At 36.4% G+C, this 18,447-nt stretch overlaps 1 protein-coding gene across 4 annotated transcripts in view; it reads left to right on the forward strand.

Annotated features, from left to right (window-relative positions):
* The window catches only part of Ap3s1 (adaptor related protein complex 3 subunit sigma 1), a 57,411-nt gene that overhangs the window by 4,490 nt on the left and 34,474 nt on the right, over positions 1-18,447 (forward strand). For all 4 annotated transcript variants that reach the window (XM_063230958.1, XM_023566487.2, XM_013156126.3 and 1 more), the window contains exons 2-3: positions 8,793-8,884; positions 12,116-12,227. In XM_063230958.1, coding sequence (XP_063087028.1) covers positions 8,793-8,884; positions 12,116-12,227 — 204 coding nt within the window. The remainder of the gene's footprint in view (positions 1-8,792; positions 8,885-12,115; positions 12,228-18,447) is intronic.

Here is an 18,447-nt window from a genome sequence, read left to right on the forward strand (position 1 = left end):
AGAATGTTTGTATACATGCATGAGCATGTGCCACAGATATATAAAATGCAATTAGGAAGATTTCTAAGCTGTAAAGTACCTTTGTTTCCTCATATTTATTATAAACTGCCATCCCTTCATACTTGTGTATTTTTTTGCTGTTTCTGATAATCTTAGGTAATTCTCAGTTGTAGACCACCTAAAGTCCCCTTTTGCCTCTTGGTAGATAACACTGTTTAGGATAAATTACCCTTACTCTCTCCTTACCTGTTCTGCCCTGTCAGCTTTTTCCAACTGGAATATAGGTAATCTTTTTTACTGAAGTATCTATAGCTCTTCAAAGGATATTGTACTGTGAGAAGAATCAAGGGCAATTCTAACGTGTGTTCCAACTCTGAACAGGGGTGTTTTAGATTTGGAGTACTAAGAGGAAGAGTGGCAACTCTGGAAATGTTCCTATAGGTTCCTGTGGACCTATACCTCCACTGCATTCTTCTGTTTCCCTGCACATATTCTTTCAAGTATTTACTTGTTTGTAGGGCTTTCTTATGCCTTGTATCTATATATTCTCCCAAAGCCTTATGAAGTCATCAGTGGGACTTTTTGGAGGTGGCTGGATCCAGTGTGTATTGCTGGGATTACAGTTGTGATGTTGGAATTAAGGAAGTGAAACTGAGTGTGGGTGGTACTAGCTAAGAGTGAGTAGCCTTGGGGCTGGGAATTTAGCTTAGTGGCATAAACACCTGCCTTGCAGGTAAGTGGTCGTGAGTTCGATCCCTGGTACTGGTTTAAAAAAAAAAAAAAAAGAGTGAGTAGCCTGGATGAAGGACAGAAAGAAGACAGACTGTTGGTGCCATCGCCATTGCTACTGCTTGCTGCCTTCAGCCTGCCCTGTCATGCCATCAACTTTTTCTCCTCTGTGATGCCCCTCTGCCATGCCACCCTGCCTTGGAGCCACTCAGTTATAGACTGAAACCTCTGCAAACTGTGAGCCAAGTAGATCTTTCTTCCTTTAACTTCGGGTGTCGGGTATTTTTCTACCAATGAGAAAAGTAGCTAAGACAGGGTCTGTTGTAAGTAATAATACAGTGATACGCCATTCTGGTAAGTTTACATTCTAGTAATAGAAGATGGGTAATAAATTATGTAAGATTGTGAATTGGTCTGTGTTGAAAATGAAAACTGGGCATTGATTTTGTGATGCATACTTAAAATCTCAGCCACTTGAGTCTGATGGAGGAGAATTGCACATAGGAGGCAGCAAGCAAGACCCTGGCTCAGTTTAAAAAAAAAAAGTATATATATATATATATCAATTGAAGACTGTTCACCTTAGATATGTGAGGACCTAGACTCAGTCCTAGCCCTAGGGTTGGGGATATGAAATGTGGAGTAATAGGTGAGAAGTTGTTTCCATGAAACAAACTTGTATTTTGTACTGTTGAAGAATTTTTCAAGAAAACACAGTGATTCTCTGCTCAGTTATTTTCTTTCCGCAGTTATCATTAGATTCTGGTGAGATAGGAGTACTGGTCCAGTGAATGAAGGTAATGGTGAATGTTTCACTTCTGTGCAGCCTCTGTGCCAGTGAGACCTAAGATCCAGTGGATTCCATTTCCTGTGTTTTGTGACGTAAGATGGCCCAAGAGAAAGGAATTCATTTTCTTACACCTCTTACAGTCTTAATTTTATGTGAACAGAGTTTATGTGAAACCCACTTAGAAACAATTCCTGCCTTGCTTTGAAGCTAATGTAATTACAAGAATCATTAACTGTTACTTGTTGTCCTCTTTGCTACCTAGAAGAAAAGGACTTGTTTTCAGTATTTCAAGCTCATTGAATAGTTTAGATCACTTTGTACTAAGTAAGTGGGGAGGATTACCAGTTCATTGTATTACATATATATATATATATATATATATATATATATTGTTATTTCTAGTTATTAATATATCTTAATGAGATATAAAAGTTAGTTATGTGCATGCATATGTGTGTATATATGTATATGTGTATGTGTATATATATGTTGTGTATGTATATGTATGTGTGTATATGTTGTGTGTATATGTGTGTATATGTTGTGTGTATATCTGTGCATGTTTATATGCTGTATGTATATATATGTGTGTGTATGCAGTATGTGTATGTTGTGTGTATATTTATGTGTATATGTGCGTATGTTGTGTGTTTGTGTATATGTCGTGTGTGTATGTGTATATGTTGTGTGTGCATGTATGTGTGTATGTGTATATGTTGTGTGTATATATGTGTGTATATGTCGCGTGTGTATATATGTTGTGTGTGTGTATATGTTATGTATGTGTATGTGTATATGTTCTGTGTGTATATATGTGTGTGTATATGTTGTGTGTGTGTATGGGTGTGATGCTGGAATGGAATCGAGGACCTCTTGCATAGTAACTAAGTGCTTCCAACTCAGTAATAAAATAATTTTTATCATAGTTTTGGTAATATCAAACTAATCATTTAAACTGTTTGAAGTATGCAGTTTTTTGGCATTGAGTACATTCATATTGTTGTCCCGTTTTCACTACCATCCATCTCTAGAATTTTTTCATCTTTTCCAACAGGAACTTTGTACTTACTACACACCAATTCCCCGTGTTCGCTTTTCATTGCTGCAACAAAATGTCAGAGATAAATAGCTTAAATGGAGGGAAGATTTACTTTAGCTCTTGATTTCAGAGGCTTCAGTCTGTGGTTAGTTGATTTCCTTAATTTTGGACCTGTGCCAAGGCAGAGCATCCTGGTGGGGAGTATGTGTCAGAGCAAAGGTGCTTTCTTCCTGTGGGTTAAGAAGCAGAGAGAAAGGGACCCAGGTCCCAGGATCCCCTTCAAGGGCATGCCCCAGTGACCTCACTTCCATTTCCTAAAGGTTACATCACTTTTCTGTAGCACCACAGGCTGGCAACCAACCTGCTGGCACATGGCCTTTTGTAGAACAATTAAGATGTGAACCATAGTGCTTCTCATTCCCTCCTTTTATCCCCTGGCAATCACTATTCTACTTTCTCTATGAAAGTGACTGTTCTTGCAGCCTCATTTAGGAGGAGTGGTAGAATATTTGTCCTTTTATGAATGTCTTTATGGTTCCCCCAGGTTGTAGTATGTATCAAAATGTCATTCTTTTTAAAGGCTAAGTTATATTTGCATGTAATGTAAATCCCATAGTTTGTTTACCCATTTATGTGTCAGTGGATACTTTGGTTGCTTCTACCCTTTATTTATTATGATTAATGTTGCTGTGAACTTAGATGTACAAATATCTGTTCAGGTTCTTGTCTTTATTTATTTTGGTACATAACCTGAAGTAGAGTTGCTAAATTACATGGTAAATCTACGTTTACTTCTTTGGAGAATGACCATGTTATCAATCAGCTGGGATTCTTCTGCTCAATTCAGATAGAAGTGCAGCTTCCTGATGTTAGCAACTGTGGATTTTGAGTGCCAATGACTCTGTGCCCTTATTTACAGCTCTTAGCTCTGAGTACCCGTGTCTTCTAGGCTCTTAGTGTTACAGTTTCTGACAGTTTCCAGCTGTCCCTTTCAGCTCTTCAGCAGCTGGTCCTTGTGACCCCTTGGCAGCTTTCTGAAACTCTTCAAGAATGTCCGCTCTTCTAGAGCTCTTGCACTTGTTTCTGCAAATCTCCAGAGGCTCTGCAAGTCTGAACGTCACCGCAGGTCTCTGCTGCTCACTGGAGCTCTTCAGGGATAATAGCCCCATGCATAAGCAGCCCTTTCTTAATTCAGCCTGCTCAACCCACTCTACCTGAGGTAGGCATCCTGCATAGGCAAGGACTACCTGAGTGAGACTTCTGTAGGATTCTGTGCTGTGATCACAGGGTGGGTAGTGAGCACACCTGAACTGACCTCAGGAGTGTAAGGGAATGCTACTTAAACAAAGGGAAGTCTCTTTGCATGCTTATTGTAGAACTTCTGATGTAGTGTCAGAAAGGGGGGGGGGTGACCTCGAGAGGTTACAGAATGGAATCATCTGGGATAGGTTCTTGTTTCAGACTTGCTGCAGCCAAAGTAAATATCTTCTGAAACAGCTTTGGAGTATCTACCTCTCCTGACAGTGACAGTCCAGGAAACTGTGGAAGAAGTGGCTACTGAATTGACAGTTTGTGCCATTTCTAGGAAAATGACAGGGCTGAAGTCGACTGCTGCTTTAAGAAGTCTTTAGGAGGTGCAGTGTTAATCGTGGTCCATTAGGATTTCAGGATTTCAGGGATAATAACAGGCTCCTGGTCTGAACCCAGTTTTTGCTGTTAGGCACAGTCCTCCAGCTGCTTCTCAGAGTCCTCACACTCTTGGCCTAGCTGTGGCTCCTGTCCGGTCTGCATAAGTGAGCTGCAATAGCAGTTACCAAGGCAGACACAGTGGTGACAGAAAGATACTGGAAGCAGTACCTCCCGCTGTCACCCTTGGGGAAGCAGGAGGAAAGGGGCATAATGCTGTCATTTGGATCGCTGTGTTTGATTGTCAGAGGGAAAAGGGGGAGCTGGGCCCTTTTTTCAATCTCAACCATATTATTTTCTGCAGTAGCTGGACCATTTTACATATGTACTCACCAGCAGTGTGCAGTCATCTAGTTTCTCCACGAGTTTGCCAGTGCGTGTGATTTTCTGGTTTTTGGTAATAACCATTCTAATCCTATGAAGTGGTATCTTATTGTGGTTTTCATTTACATGTCTTTGATTATGTCTGATTTACATTTATGTGTTTATTGATCTTCTCTGTATCTTGGAAGAAGTGTTTATCCAGTTCTTTTGCCCATTTTTCAGTCCTGTGGGTTTTTGGCGGGGGATTGTAAGATTTTGTTGAGTTGTAAGACTTTGAGTATCAATCTTTTATCAGATACATGAATTGCAAATATTTTTTTCATGTCCATTGTGTGCCTTTCCCCTTTGATATTGTCATTTGATATGCAAAATATTTTAAATTTGGTAAGTTCCAAATTCTCTGTTTTTTCTTTTGTTACTTCTCATGGGCATGTAATATTGTATAGTACATAGTTATTTATTTAACCAGTCTTCCCTTGTGGACTTTTGTTTTAAATGAGTTTTTAATGAAGATTAGGAAAATGCTTGTAAAATTGGTACCTAATAAACACTGAATAGCTACACCTAAATTAATAGTAACGGTTATTTTCATTGTTACTATTATTTGCTATTTGGAATACCCCATTTGAGTGATTAGGTAGCTAATGAACTATATATGATTGTTCACAAGTATTTTTCATTTCCTAAAAATAAATTGGCTGTTTTATTTTTCTTGAAGACTTTGGTGTTTAAATTATGTGACTCTGTTTTGGAATGAACTTCCTTTTTATTACAAAATACAAGGATTTTTAGGAATTCTAAAGAAAAGTTTTCCAGTGAGGCTTTTCTAGCAGAAAATGAAACTGAGACGTGCCCGAGCTTCTTTTTTATCTTGCAAAGTAGCCCAGACTGGCCTTGACTCTGTTTCCCCTGTCTCAGACTCTGGAGTAATTTAAATTGCAGACCTGTGCCACCACATGTGACTTTGAGAGATTTTCTTTAAGTCAGTGGGGCAAGGGGCAGTGGTGCTACTTTGACTTCAAAACCCCAGTGATTTTGGGAAGTGGGGGTAACCGAGGCAAAAGGAGGATTTGAAGCCAGCCTGTGTGACCCGACTCACTTCAAAAAAAAAAAAGTAGCTTTGGTCCCTGTTTGTGTAGGATTTAAGAACAGTCTTATCCTGGTTGCTGGTTCTTTGTATGTTTATAGTAAAGTGAGGCTGGCACACAGGTACCCAGTCACCAGCCAGATTCACTACTTGGTAAAACCTGATTCTTCCCCAAAAAACAAAACAAAACAAAACTTACTGAATTTTCTTTGAGGCTTTCTTTTTTATTATGATTCCTAAATGTTGGGATGCTCTAAAATTTAGTTCTTACACCTCTTCTGTTCCCTTAATACAAAATGATCTAATATATTCCTTTGTTTTCTTGATTTCATGCTTTCATCCAAAATTTCTGTCTCAAATAGTGTGTGACTTTACACTCCCTATTCTCTGAATTTTTGAATACCTATTTTTATTTATTTATTTTTAGTTTATTTTAGTTCTTCTCCTTTACTGTATCTGATTTTTAGTCTCCAATAGTTACTTCATGCTTTTGGTTAAATGAATATTCACTATTTATACTAACTGATTATTATAGTCATTATCTTCGTTTGAGCCACTATTGTAATGTGTAACTTTTTCTTTCCCAACATTTTCTTTTCCTTGAAGATAACTGCCTTTCCTTTGCTCGCTTTTTTCTCAATCTGCTTACCACTGATTTACATCTTTATCAGCTGTCTGAATTGTGTGCATCTTCTATTTGTTTCATGTTCCTAAAGAAAACTTCTGAAGTCTTTGGACTAAGAGCCATTTGTAGCAATTATGTGCTAGTCATGCTGAAATCTTTGTTTTGCCTATCTCTTGTATTGCATGACCAACTGCTTGATTTCATGGTTTATGATGTATCATGGTAAAACCAATAACTTCTTAAGGAAAGGGCCTACGAGATGGATTTTATGAAACCTCATGGGACTGAAAACTAAAAGATCTTGTTACAGGTGTATTCACTGCATGTAAAATTCTAGATCAGAAATAATTTTTTCTCAGACTTTTGATTCATTGCTCCATTACTTTTTAGTTTCCAATGTTGCTATCAAAAAATCTGAAGCAATTCTAATACTTTTTTTGTTCTGTATGATTTTTTTAACTGACTGGAAGAATTTCTTAAATTTTCTTAAATTCTTTAGAAACCTGCAGTTTCTAAAGTTTCAGACTCTGGTTATGGGTTTGTTTTCATTCATTGTGTTAAGTAGTTGATGGACTCCTTCATTATGGGAATTCTTCTCCTCTGTATTAGAAATAACCCTCTCTTTTTACTGGGGATTGAACACAAGACATTCATGCTGAGATAATCCCCCAGGCTAGGTTTAAATTTGAACTTAGCATCCTCCTGCCTCAGCCTTCCAGATCGCTGGTCTTGCAAGTCTGTGCCATGATGCCCAGCTAATTTTGGTGTGTTACAGTACAGTTCTCTTAACATATCATATACAAATCTCAGATTCTTGTGTTTTAGAATTTAGAGTCTATAGAAGAAATTCAAGTACATTATTTAAACTATTTAATAGGCATAGTACCAGGGAAACATGGTAGAAGGAACTAGTGTTTTCCTGAGAGACTTTTAAAAAAGACTTCATACAAGTGATAATGTTTGAGCTCTATTTTTTAAAAAAGGTAGTAAATGGGGTAGATGTGAATGGTGAAAAGTTCATGGTGGCTAGAGCAGACTGGACAAAGGTAAACAAATGACAAGGAAACTCCACAGCTAGGTCTGGGTTAGATTTTACAAGGTATTTTGCAGCTTACTAGGAATTTTATATATTTTCGGTCTTACGGATATTGGCAGTAACATATACTGTTTGTTTTTAAGGAGGTAGGATAGTTGAATAGGGAGACAGGTGTCAGTCAGAGCAAACGTTTTTGTTGGAAATTATGGTTTCCTCGGTGAGAAATAGCATGACTGTGGAACCCCCTCCTTACAGGAAGAAACATTGGAGAACTTGCTCTTGCCCTCTCCCTTGCCATGTGTAGGTAAAGAAAGCTGCTATCCGCAAGATAAGAGGAAAGTCAGTGTCTGTGCTGCTCCTTGATCTTGGATATTTAGCCTTCAGAACTGATAGAAAGTCAATTTGTCACATAAGTCACACAGTCTAAGGTATTTTGTCAGGGTACACTGTGCTGATTGTCTTTTCCGCATGAAGGTTTTGAGAATCATTCATATTTAAGGGTATAACTCACTTTTATAGGATTTTGTTGTATACTATAACATACTGCCATAATTTTTCTGTGAGTGGTGGACATTTAAGATTGCTTTTTTTTACACAGTGCTTTTATGAATATTGTATCTATCTTCTGGTGTACATATTATTATATCTGTATCTGTAATTGCCAAGATTCAGTTGCTTTTCATCTTCAAAAGCAGAGATTTCATATTGTTCAAATCATATCTAGGAGTAAAGATGCCAGTTAATACAACTATTCCCAAGTAGTCACACTGTTTACCCTCCCACCGGTGAGATGAGAGTTTGTTTGGTTCCAGGTGTTTTCAAATTGGATGTTGTCATGTAGCACTTGTGAAGCTATCTCATTGTTACTTAAATTTGAATGTAACTTAAGTTTTTTCTCCTTCATGATTTTGTCTAGCTTGTGTTTTGTTTGGCAAGCCGATTCTTTTTTACTGGAATGTAAATTTAATATTTATTGAACCAATTTTTGATTTTAAGTCTTACTTATACAGAGATGATAAGACAGGTTCTTTAAACTCAGTCTACATTTAATAGGGGTTAAACTTTACTGGAAGCTACCAGATTCTGTATTATTCATTCAAATATATATTAAAAACATGATTTTCTTTTGTGTCCCTGCGTAGCCTTACTCATTTGTAAACCAGTAGACTTTGGCTAGTTGATATCTAGTTTCCATTTTACTATTGTGTAAAATTCATCTATTTTTTTTCTTTTTGGCTTTGAAACTGAGAAATGTAAGTTACTTTATAGTGATAAACTATAAAATGTTGATTTTTCTTTTTCATTAGAAAAATGTCGGGTTTTGCTTTGCTAAGTATAATTTAAGTCACTTCTCTAAAGACACTTTCCTTAGGTGGATTTCCTACGCTGAGATTACAACGTTTATTTTTTAAAAAATTCTATAAATGCTTTTAAACATAAAATTAATCCTAATGTATATGAATTATTTTTTCTCAGAGTGAAGATACACAACAGCAAATCATCAGGGAGACTTTCCATTTGGTATCTAAGCGAGATGAAAATGTTTGTAATTTCCTAGAAGGAGGATTGTAAGTAAAACATTTCATAGATACTTCTAATTTTTTACTAATTAAAATCTGTACTAGTTGGTCCATTTATGCTTAAAAATTTCATTTTAATTGGATTAGTTGAATTGTCACCTATATTACTAATCTATGTCAAATTTTTAAAGCTATGGAATCTTTCTAAAACTATGTATTTTATGTATAGATGGTATATTCATATGGAAAAATTCAGACATTGTAGAGGAATACAGAATATTAAAAGAGTCTCCCTGTCCCAGCCTTAGCCTTTCTTCCCAATTCCTTATGTATCCTTCTAGAAAATTTTGCATTTACTAACATAAAAATATAACTTTAATCCATTTTGTGTATGAGATCACACTATATGCTTACTAGCATCTTTTTGCTTAGTATTTTACAAAGCTTTTTCTGTAAACACAGAACAATCTCATTTTTTTTCATGACTATGGAGTACTTCTTAAAATAAATGTTTATAAAAGTTTAGATTGTATCTTTTATTATTAAAAACAAGAGCAAAGTCTTATTTGTCAAACACATCTGTGCATCCATCTACCTATGTAGTATAAATTAGAATTCAGCTAATAGATTTTACTACATTTGAAATGAATAAAAGCTACTTGTACTTAGCTTGCCAAATATTATATATTTTTTTCTTTTTTTTAAAGACAAGGTCTTGCTGTGTAGTTCAAGCTGGCTTTGAACTTCCTATGGAGCCTACGCTGGCCTTAAACTTGTGGTGATCCTCCTGCCTCAGCCTATCAATTGCTGGCATGCACCAGCTGTAAATACTTTTAAATCATGAATTCTGTGAAAATACTTTACTCTAACATTTTCATATTCCCTCTCTCATTTATATAATTAATACACTTAAAATATTTCCTTATTGAAAGTTAAAACTAAACTTTAAATGAGTATCATTACGAATAATCAGATTAGTCAGAGAAATCTAGACTTTTCCATATTTTAAGGATTATGATGTGGGTTGTGAAAATATTGTTGGAGGTAATAGAACCCATTGTTAACTAATCATAAACTTTCGTCATGTAGAACGTCTACTTGAATTTTTAAGATTATAACATATTACACACAAATGCATAATACATACGTATAATTTGTAAATTGTGTTATTAAAACTTCATTAATTTATGAGACAAGCTGTCCACCTGGTGAATTCAAATAGATTTCTTGTCTCAGCCTCTCGAGGGCTGGGAATACAGGTCCATGACATCACGCCGAGCTGAGACTTCTACTTTAATTGCTGAAATAAAGTATGCTTATTTTTCTTTTATTGTACTGGGACTTGAACTCAAGACCTTGTACTTACCAGGCAGGCACTTATGCCACTGAACTATATGAACTGTATCCCAGCCCCACCTACTTCTCTTTGAATTTTTCTTGTTCTTCATATCTTAAGCCACTATATGAGTTTGGTTGCTTTCACCATATCATCACTTTCTCTCATCTTAGCCTCTTAATTTATCTCATAGGAAAGTTATCACCCAGAACAATGCATTGCATGTAGTAAATATGTAAGAACCTGATTGATGTAACAACTGTTTGAACTAGAAATTATGGCTCAGAATTGTGCACCCTTAGAAAAATTAGGAAGCAAATATTCCAGCAGACATGAGGGTGACACACCTGAATTTATTCTAGTTTTGTCCCTATCAAGCTTAAGTAGGCCCTTCAAATTGTTGGGCCTTACATTTCTCCTATAAACTGGGATTTAGATTCTGATCTCTAAAATTTTACGGTTTTATATGATGTATTCCACTTATAATTTATATCCATATTATACTATAAGTTAAAGATGAAGTTTTACTTTTAAAGATATGGCATATACTTGCCATATCAGTATTTTGGTTTCTTTTAGTAACATTATTGGTCATGTTGAAACTTACAGTTTTTGAAAGTTTGGTTTTCTTTTAAAGTAAAGCAAAAGAAAATGCTAAATTGCTGATTCAGGATAAAGTGAAGCCCACTATTTTTATTCTTTCTTTCTGTTTCAAAGAATCATTTTAACTATAGTTAAATATAATCTTAAAATCTTTAAAGTATATATTTTAAAAATATCTTTATAAAAAACTAACATAGTAGAACTTCTTAATTTTTCTAGAGATCACTTCTGCTTTTGTTGTGAGAGGACATAAAAGTATTGTACACTTAGAAAAGTTGTTTCTGTGGAATTTGGAAGCTTATTGTTAAATTTAGTAAGAAATACGTGCTAAATAGCACTGTTAAATTGTTTGAATGTTTAATTAACTTGAATATATTTAATCTTGGTTTTAAATTAGATTAGTGCTTAGTAGTCATTTGACAAGGTGAAATCGTTACTGTAAAATTAACCACGATATAGCTAAGCTGTATTTAGAAAAATACAAGATGTCTGGAATGATTCCTAAGTTATTATTTATAAAATTAGAATTCTAGTGGATATAAATTAAAGCATTTAATGAAAGAATTAAATGTCTCTTAGCTCCTTGCATTTATACTCGGAGGAGATCTTGATGGAAAATCTAAAACTTAAGAAATGCCATTTTTTTTTTGCTTTGTTTTGTTTTGTTTCTAGTTGGTAATCCAGTCTTAAGATGTGTAATTTACTGTGACCTGTGGAGTTAAATCTAGTAAGCCCTTACAAATGCCCTGTGATCTAATTTCTGCTTATTTCTTTGACCTCTTGTTTACTAATCTTTTCTTGTCCACTGACTGCCTTCTCCTTGTTTGAACATACTTTGTTCTTGATGTAATGGTCCTTTTGTTGTTGTGTTAACCTGAAACAAAAGTTTTTGTTTTTTCACCATCACCTTCTAACCATTAGACCTCATCTTAAATGTCACTTTCTTAATACTCAGTTTAAAGTTGTGAACCCATCAATATGACATTACCTTGTTTTAACTCTCTGTGTAGCCCTTTACACTATTTGATAGTTTTCTTATTTGTTGGTTGTTGCTTCATCAGTGTTTGACACATAGTGGTCACTCAGTAAGTAGTTTTGTGAATGAATGAATGAATGAATGAATGAATGAAAATTAAGCACTGACTTCACTGGTTTCTTTTGACATTTCTAAAGAAAAGAGCCATCTTAATTAGTTTCTGAAATAATTTCACTTTAGTGCTTTGCAATTATTACTTTTCATTTTATAAAAGGCTTTTAAACAAGTTCTCAGTTTATTTGAACTAATGAGAAAATTTTGCATTTTGCTCCATGTAACATTTCAATTTTGTTTTGTCATTTAGATTAATTGGAGGATCTGACAACAAACTGATATATAGACATTATGCAACACTATATTTTGTCTTCTGTGTGGATTCTTCAGAAAGTGAACTTGGTATTTTAGATCTAATTCAAGTAAGTTAACATTTGCCTTATTTAACTGTGTTGAATTAGTTTTATATTTATGTTTTCTTTAAAAATTTTATATTCAGAATTTTCTAGGATGTTGTTTTGTTTGGTGAGAAATAAGTGTTCCATAATACTGAGTAGGTAAAGAGGAATGGAGATATAGAAGCAAGGAAACTAATCTGGTTAAGACTAATCTCATATTATCCCTCCCTCGCCCCAGCTGTTCATGAGTTACTACAAGGAGTCCAAGATTCATGAGCCTCTCTCGACACGTATCTAAATCTGGCCCTAAAATCTACCTCTCTCTTTTTTTCTTTTCCTTTTTTTTTTTTTTTTTTTTTTTTTTTTGTGCCTAGGATTGAACTCAAGGCCTCCCACTTGCCAGGCAGGCACTTGTGCTGCTGAGCTAAATCCCCTGCTACCTGTCTCTTTACTTCTGAAAGTTGTAATGTCCCTGAAACTCACAGTTACTTATTGGAAAAGTATTTATAGCCTTTTTATTAGTACTACTTCACCTTTTTGCTGTGTGTTGAATCTATCTTCAACCACCTAAAGTACTTGTTTTCTTTCTTGCTTTTTTTTAAATCCTTGACAGTGGGACTCGTTCACTTTGCTTCTTCTAGAATATTCTTTGTTCTAAAAAATTTCCAGATTTTGTCTCATGTTACCACATTATTTCATGCTCTACTCATTTGTTTTGTAGTCATTTCTTTCTGTCTTCTTCATTGGAGATTTTGTCAACAGCTATCAAGGATCTGAGGTTTTATTCTACTTGTAAGCTGACAAATTTACCTGCCGCAACTTCATGGCAGAATATACAACACTTCTCGGCCAGAAACAAAGGACTTTTATTACTCACAGCAAAGACATTACCCCAAAAGAAAAAAATGACTGCATTCACATATACTGGTTCCTCACCAGTTCTAAAAACGTTGAGAAGACCAGGTAAACTTGATCCCAGGTGGTTGCACTGCGGCGAAAGAACCCCAGACGTAGGGAACTGCGGTGTTTTATAATGGATGTGAAGAGTGTCTGCCCTTATTTGGGAGAAAGAGGTTATCTTTTGTAAAGGAGAAGAAAAACCTTTCTTTTTCTCTGTAAGAAGATACAATTTTTCAAAGCTGTTTCAAGCATACTTGAAAAGGTAGTCCAGAACAAAGACAATGAGTAACTCTTCTTACAATGTGTACAGAACTGTGAAACCCACATCTAATTGTCTCTTAAAAGATCTTGTTTCCTAGTTCACACAGATTTATTCCAAGACAGTTCAAATTACAACTCTTGGCGATTTCAATGTTCATGTGGATAGTTCTTCCGGTGAAGCGGTGTCTGAGCAGTGAAATTCCTCCTCAGTGGGTTTTGCCTTCTACCCCATCTTACTGCTCACTTCTTGTTTTCTTAATCCAAGCCAAAACCAGTCCTTTATCTCAGTTTCACAGTTTCTTCCTTCTGTTAGCAATAGCTTATCTTTTCCTATCTCTATTTTTATTATTGCAACAAGACTTTGGATCTCTCAGTTTTTTAAATCCACCATTTTTTTTTCATTCTCCTTGATGTTTTGCCTTTTCTTATTCAGCTTAAATTCCTTGATCAGTCATGATAATCATATCATTCTACACCCTTGACTCCTTCTCTGAACTAGTATGTCTGAAAATACTCAAAAAAAGATCAAACCTCCTGGTTTTATTTAAAATCCATGATTCCCTATGATGGTCAGTTTTGATTGTCAGTCTGGGCAGATTAAGAGATACCTAGAAAGGTAAATGCACTGTAAATGCACTACTAACCTGATAGTAGATTAACACATTGATAAATTTGTAGGTGAATTGGCTAGTAAGAGGTGACGCATGGTTGGAAGAAGTGGTTACTTAGTGTGATCCCTTTAAAGTGTATTATCTTTTCTTGGGTTCTTTCCCTGTCACTCTCATTCCTGGTTGCTGTGACATGAGCAGCTTCTCTCTGCCATGCCCATCCACCATGGTGTTTCTGCTTTATAGCCAATCATAGACTGAAACCTGTGAAACTGTGAGCTACGGTAAAACAACTTTTCCTCTGTTGTGTATGTCAGCACAATAGTACCTAGGTGACTAATACAGTCCCTAATGTCATTGGGTCCTTCATGCTAATCGTAATCATATTTCATGTCCTTTACTCTCTTGTACTAGATGACTTACAGATCCATCATTCTGTTTCCTCAGATCCTCAGACTTTAACACATTCCTTACGGTATAATAGAAGGAGAACTTCCATAGAGTCCCACTATCTACCTAGCTACCCTACATCTGTGCCCTTGCATCGTGCTTTACTTCATCTTTTGTGAGTGATGAAGTCACTATGCTCCTAAGTAAGGTGGACCTATGCACCACTATAATGGTTGATACAGTGTGTCAACTTGAGAAGTTTAGAAGTTTAAGCGACTCAAGATCAGGGTGCTCATCTTTGTAAATATCCTCATCTTGTGCAAGAGGAGGGCCTAGAGATGATGTGAGTGCTATATCAGTCCTAGGGAGTGAAGTCTGCTTATAAAATAAGGGAGAAAAAGAGACTTGCTCTTACTGCTTTTGCTGTCTTGGGCTGCCTTGAACTATTGCCCCTTTGCCATGCCAACCTTCCTTAGAGCAAGCTGATTAGGAACTGAAACCTCCACAAACTGTGAGCTAAATAAACCTTTTCTTCCTTAACTTTGAGTGTTGAGTATTTTGTTCCAGCTTTGAGAGAAAAGTAACTAAGAATTTGGTACCAGAGCAGTGGGGTTACTGCTATGATTATACCTGATCATGTGGTTCAAGAGCCTTTGGGAATGGCTTATGGGAAGAGTTTGGAAAGTTTGAAGATGTCACCTGAAAGAATAGAGCTCAGATTGTTCTATATGGGAGATTCTGGTCAGAGCCCAGAAGACCAGAAGGCTGATAGAAATCCTCCTGGTAAAGACCAAGCTCAGGAAGTTTCCGCTGGGTAGGACTGCATTGGTTGTTTGACTCCAGATGATATATGTTATGGCTTAGCAAAAAGTTAGTTGGCATTTTGCTTCTGACCAGAGACTTTGTCTGAGATTAAGATTAAGGGCAATGGACTAATTAATCTGGCAGAAGAAATTTGAGGGCAGTCTAATGTTGAGGTGGTGGCATGGCTATTGTTGGGGGCTTTTAGTCAGATTCATGTTGAGAATTAGGAGCAGAGAGCCCAGCAGAATACTGTAAACTGTCCCGGGTTTGGCTAGAAAAAAAGCTTCTGTAAAGCTGTGGACTGCAAAGATAGAGCAATGGAGATCTTGATGCTGAGAAGAAATGAGAATATAGAAGATGGCCTGATGCTATCACAAGAAGCAGTTAAGTTTGCACTCTGCAGCCTAAAAGTTGTAAAAGTGAACGATTTTGCTTTGAGGAGAAAGCTGCAGAGCACCATATTCCAGAATGACAGTGACATAGAAAATTTGCTCCTCAGAATTGGATTCAAAGTGCCCAGTGATTGAGGCACTCAACCTCTAGAGAGAGAAGTCTGCCTACTATCCCAGCTGGCAGCAGAGCTTGGCATCATCCACTAGTTTTAGGATCATGCAAACGTAAGAGTTGTGGGGTCAGGAAGGTTTCCACCCTGATTTCAGAAGGCCTGGGAGGCCAGGCAGGAACTACAGGACTCAATGTTTGACCTGCTGGATTTTGGACTTGCTTTGGTCCCATTTCTTTTTGTCTCCTGAACTGTAACTTTTGGAATAAAAATGTTTACTTGTGCCATTGAATTTTGAAAGAGTTTAATTTTTATCTTCATTTGTACAGGGTCTTGTAGCTAAATTTGCCTTATATTTTGGAGGAAATTTGGGACTTGGACTTTTAAGCAATGCTGAGACTTTTAGGACTTTGGCAACTCTTAGACTACATGCATTATGCATAAAAGGATGCGCATGAGTCTTTGGGGGTCCCGGGGAGAAATGTTACAGTTCTAACATAATGTTGATAGACTTACTTAAGAATTGTTAACCCTGTGTTAAGTGTTCAAGTTGTGAAATGATAAGAATAAGCATGCCTTTCTATCTGGAAACTGGTTTAAAGAAGTGTTTCTGGTTGACAAGGGGTGAATTGTAATGGTTGATATGTTGTGTCAAGTTGAGAAATTTAAAGTTTAACTAAGAGACTCAGCAGGGAACCAGGGTCCATCCTTTATAAATATCCTCATCCTGTGCAAGAGGAGGGCATGAAGATATTGGGAGTGTTACACCAACCCTAGGGAGTGATAGCCTGCTTACAGTATAAGGGAGGAAAAGAAGCTTGCTTCCCCCTTTTTGCTCTTGTTGCTTTTGCTGTCTGTCTTTAGTGGCCTTGAATGACTACCATGCCACCTGGCTTGGGAACCAGCTGATTATGAACAGAAACCTCTGTAGGCTGTGAGCCAAATAAACCTTTGCTTCCTTAACTTTGAATGTTGGAAATTTTGTCTCAGCAATGAGAGAAAAGTAACCAAGACAACCACTAAATTAGTTTCTACCTCTTAAGTGCCCAAGCAGTCCTTCCCTTTTGTATTATTATTTTCCCTCCGTTTTCTGTATTATTCTTACCACTGTTGCTGAATCCAAGGACATCAGTGCGCATTTATTTTAGTGTATGTGCCACTAAAGCAAGCGCTTGATTCAGATTGTTGATCATTCTTGTCCATGAAAAGTTTTTCTCGCTTGGTTTCTAGGACAGTTTACTCCCCTGATTGTTATCCACCTCCTTTAGTTACTTTATTTTTGTTTATCTCTCCACCTCCAAATGTTGGCTATGCTCTGGGTGCCATTTTTGTCTTCTCTTTCTTGATTGTATTCATTTGCTAGGTGATTTTATTCCAATATTGTTATATATTGATGGCAGCAACACTTGAATCTAAAGACCGTAGCTCTTAATTCCTATCTTGATCACTCAGCTGCCCACTGGGTATATCTACTGGGTATCTTACACAAATCTCAAATTTAATATGTCCCCCAACTCAGGTCTGGATGGTCCATCAGCTTCATTCCTCTAGACAAATCAGCTAATAAATAGCTGTTTATCTTTCACTCTCATTCTTTAACTGCCCCCCACACCTGTCTGCTTCTTCAGCAAATCCTATGGGATCTACATAATATAACCCCTTACTATCCTCTCTACTACTGCCACACTGGTCCAAGCCACTACACTTTTGCTTGGATTATTATAGTAGTTTCCAGACTGATCTCCCTGCTTCCACTGGTTTTGTTTAGTTTTGTTTTCTTTCTGGTTTTTACTCAATGCAGGAGCCAGGGTGATACTATTGAAACATACTACACCTTACATTCTTCTATTTTGAAGTCTTTGGTGACTTCACTTTGCATTCAGAGTAAAGCCAATTTCTTTTCCAATATCCTTGAGGTTCCACATGAGCTGGCTTCTTTTTTCTTGTTACTTACCTTTGTCTCTGCTCCTTTCTCCTTTGCTTGCTTAACTTCCTTGCTGTTCCTTAGAAATATCAGGTATCTACCTCAGAGCCTTGTACTTCCTGAACTTTGCACTTACAATGTTCTTCCATTTTATAGTCCCATGACTGGTTCATTCATTTTTCAGATTTGACCCAAAAGTTACCTTCTCAATATGATATTTTCTCACCATTCTTTCTAAAACTTTTTCTTCTATATTTTCTAACTTCTCCCTGTGTTATTGTTTTTTTAAGCAGCTATTACTATCTAATATATTACACAGGTGACCTACTTTATTGTATGTACTGTTATTTGCTCTTATAAGAATATACCTGTGTTACTATAAACACAGGTGTAATGTATCCCTGTAACATGTTGTTTTTAAATCTTGGAAAGTTACCTAGGAGGAGAATAGCTGGGTCATGGAATTTCTAGTTTCAGTTGTTGAGGAATCTACATACTGCTTTCCATGGTGGGTGTACCAGTTTACTTACTTGTCAGCAATGTAGAAGAGTTTTTCTCCATAGCTTCACCATTTGTTATTATTTGATTTTTTGATTGCTATTTTTTTCTGGAGTTAGATGGACTCTCAGCGTTCTTTTAAAGTATACTTAAGAAGGTGTGGCGGCATGTGCCTGAAATTCCAGCATTGGGGAGGCTGAGGCAGGAAGATCATAACACGTTTGAAGCCAGCATAGGCTACATAGTGATTTCACCACTAGCTTGAAATACACAGTGAGACTTTGTCTCTAAAAACCAGAGAAACAAAAATAACTTTTGCATTTATCTAAAGGGTCAGTATAGTGGTTGATAGATTGT

The sequence above is a fragment of the Cavia porcellus genome, unplaced genomic scaffold (genome assembly GCF_034190915.1).
Source record: "Cavia porcellus strain 051 isolate PalLab524CR breed Dunkin Hartley unplaced genomic scaffold, mCavPor4.1 scaffold_19, whole genome shotgun sequence".
In the NCBI taxonomy this organism is placed as follows: domain Eukaryota; kingdom Metazoa; phylum Chordata; class Mammalia; order Rodentia; family Caviidae; genus Cavia; species Cavia porcellus.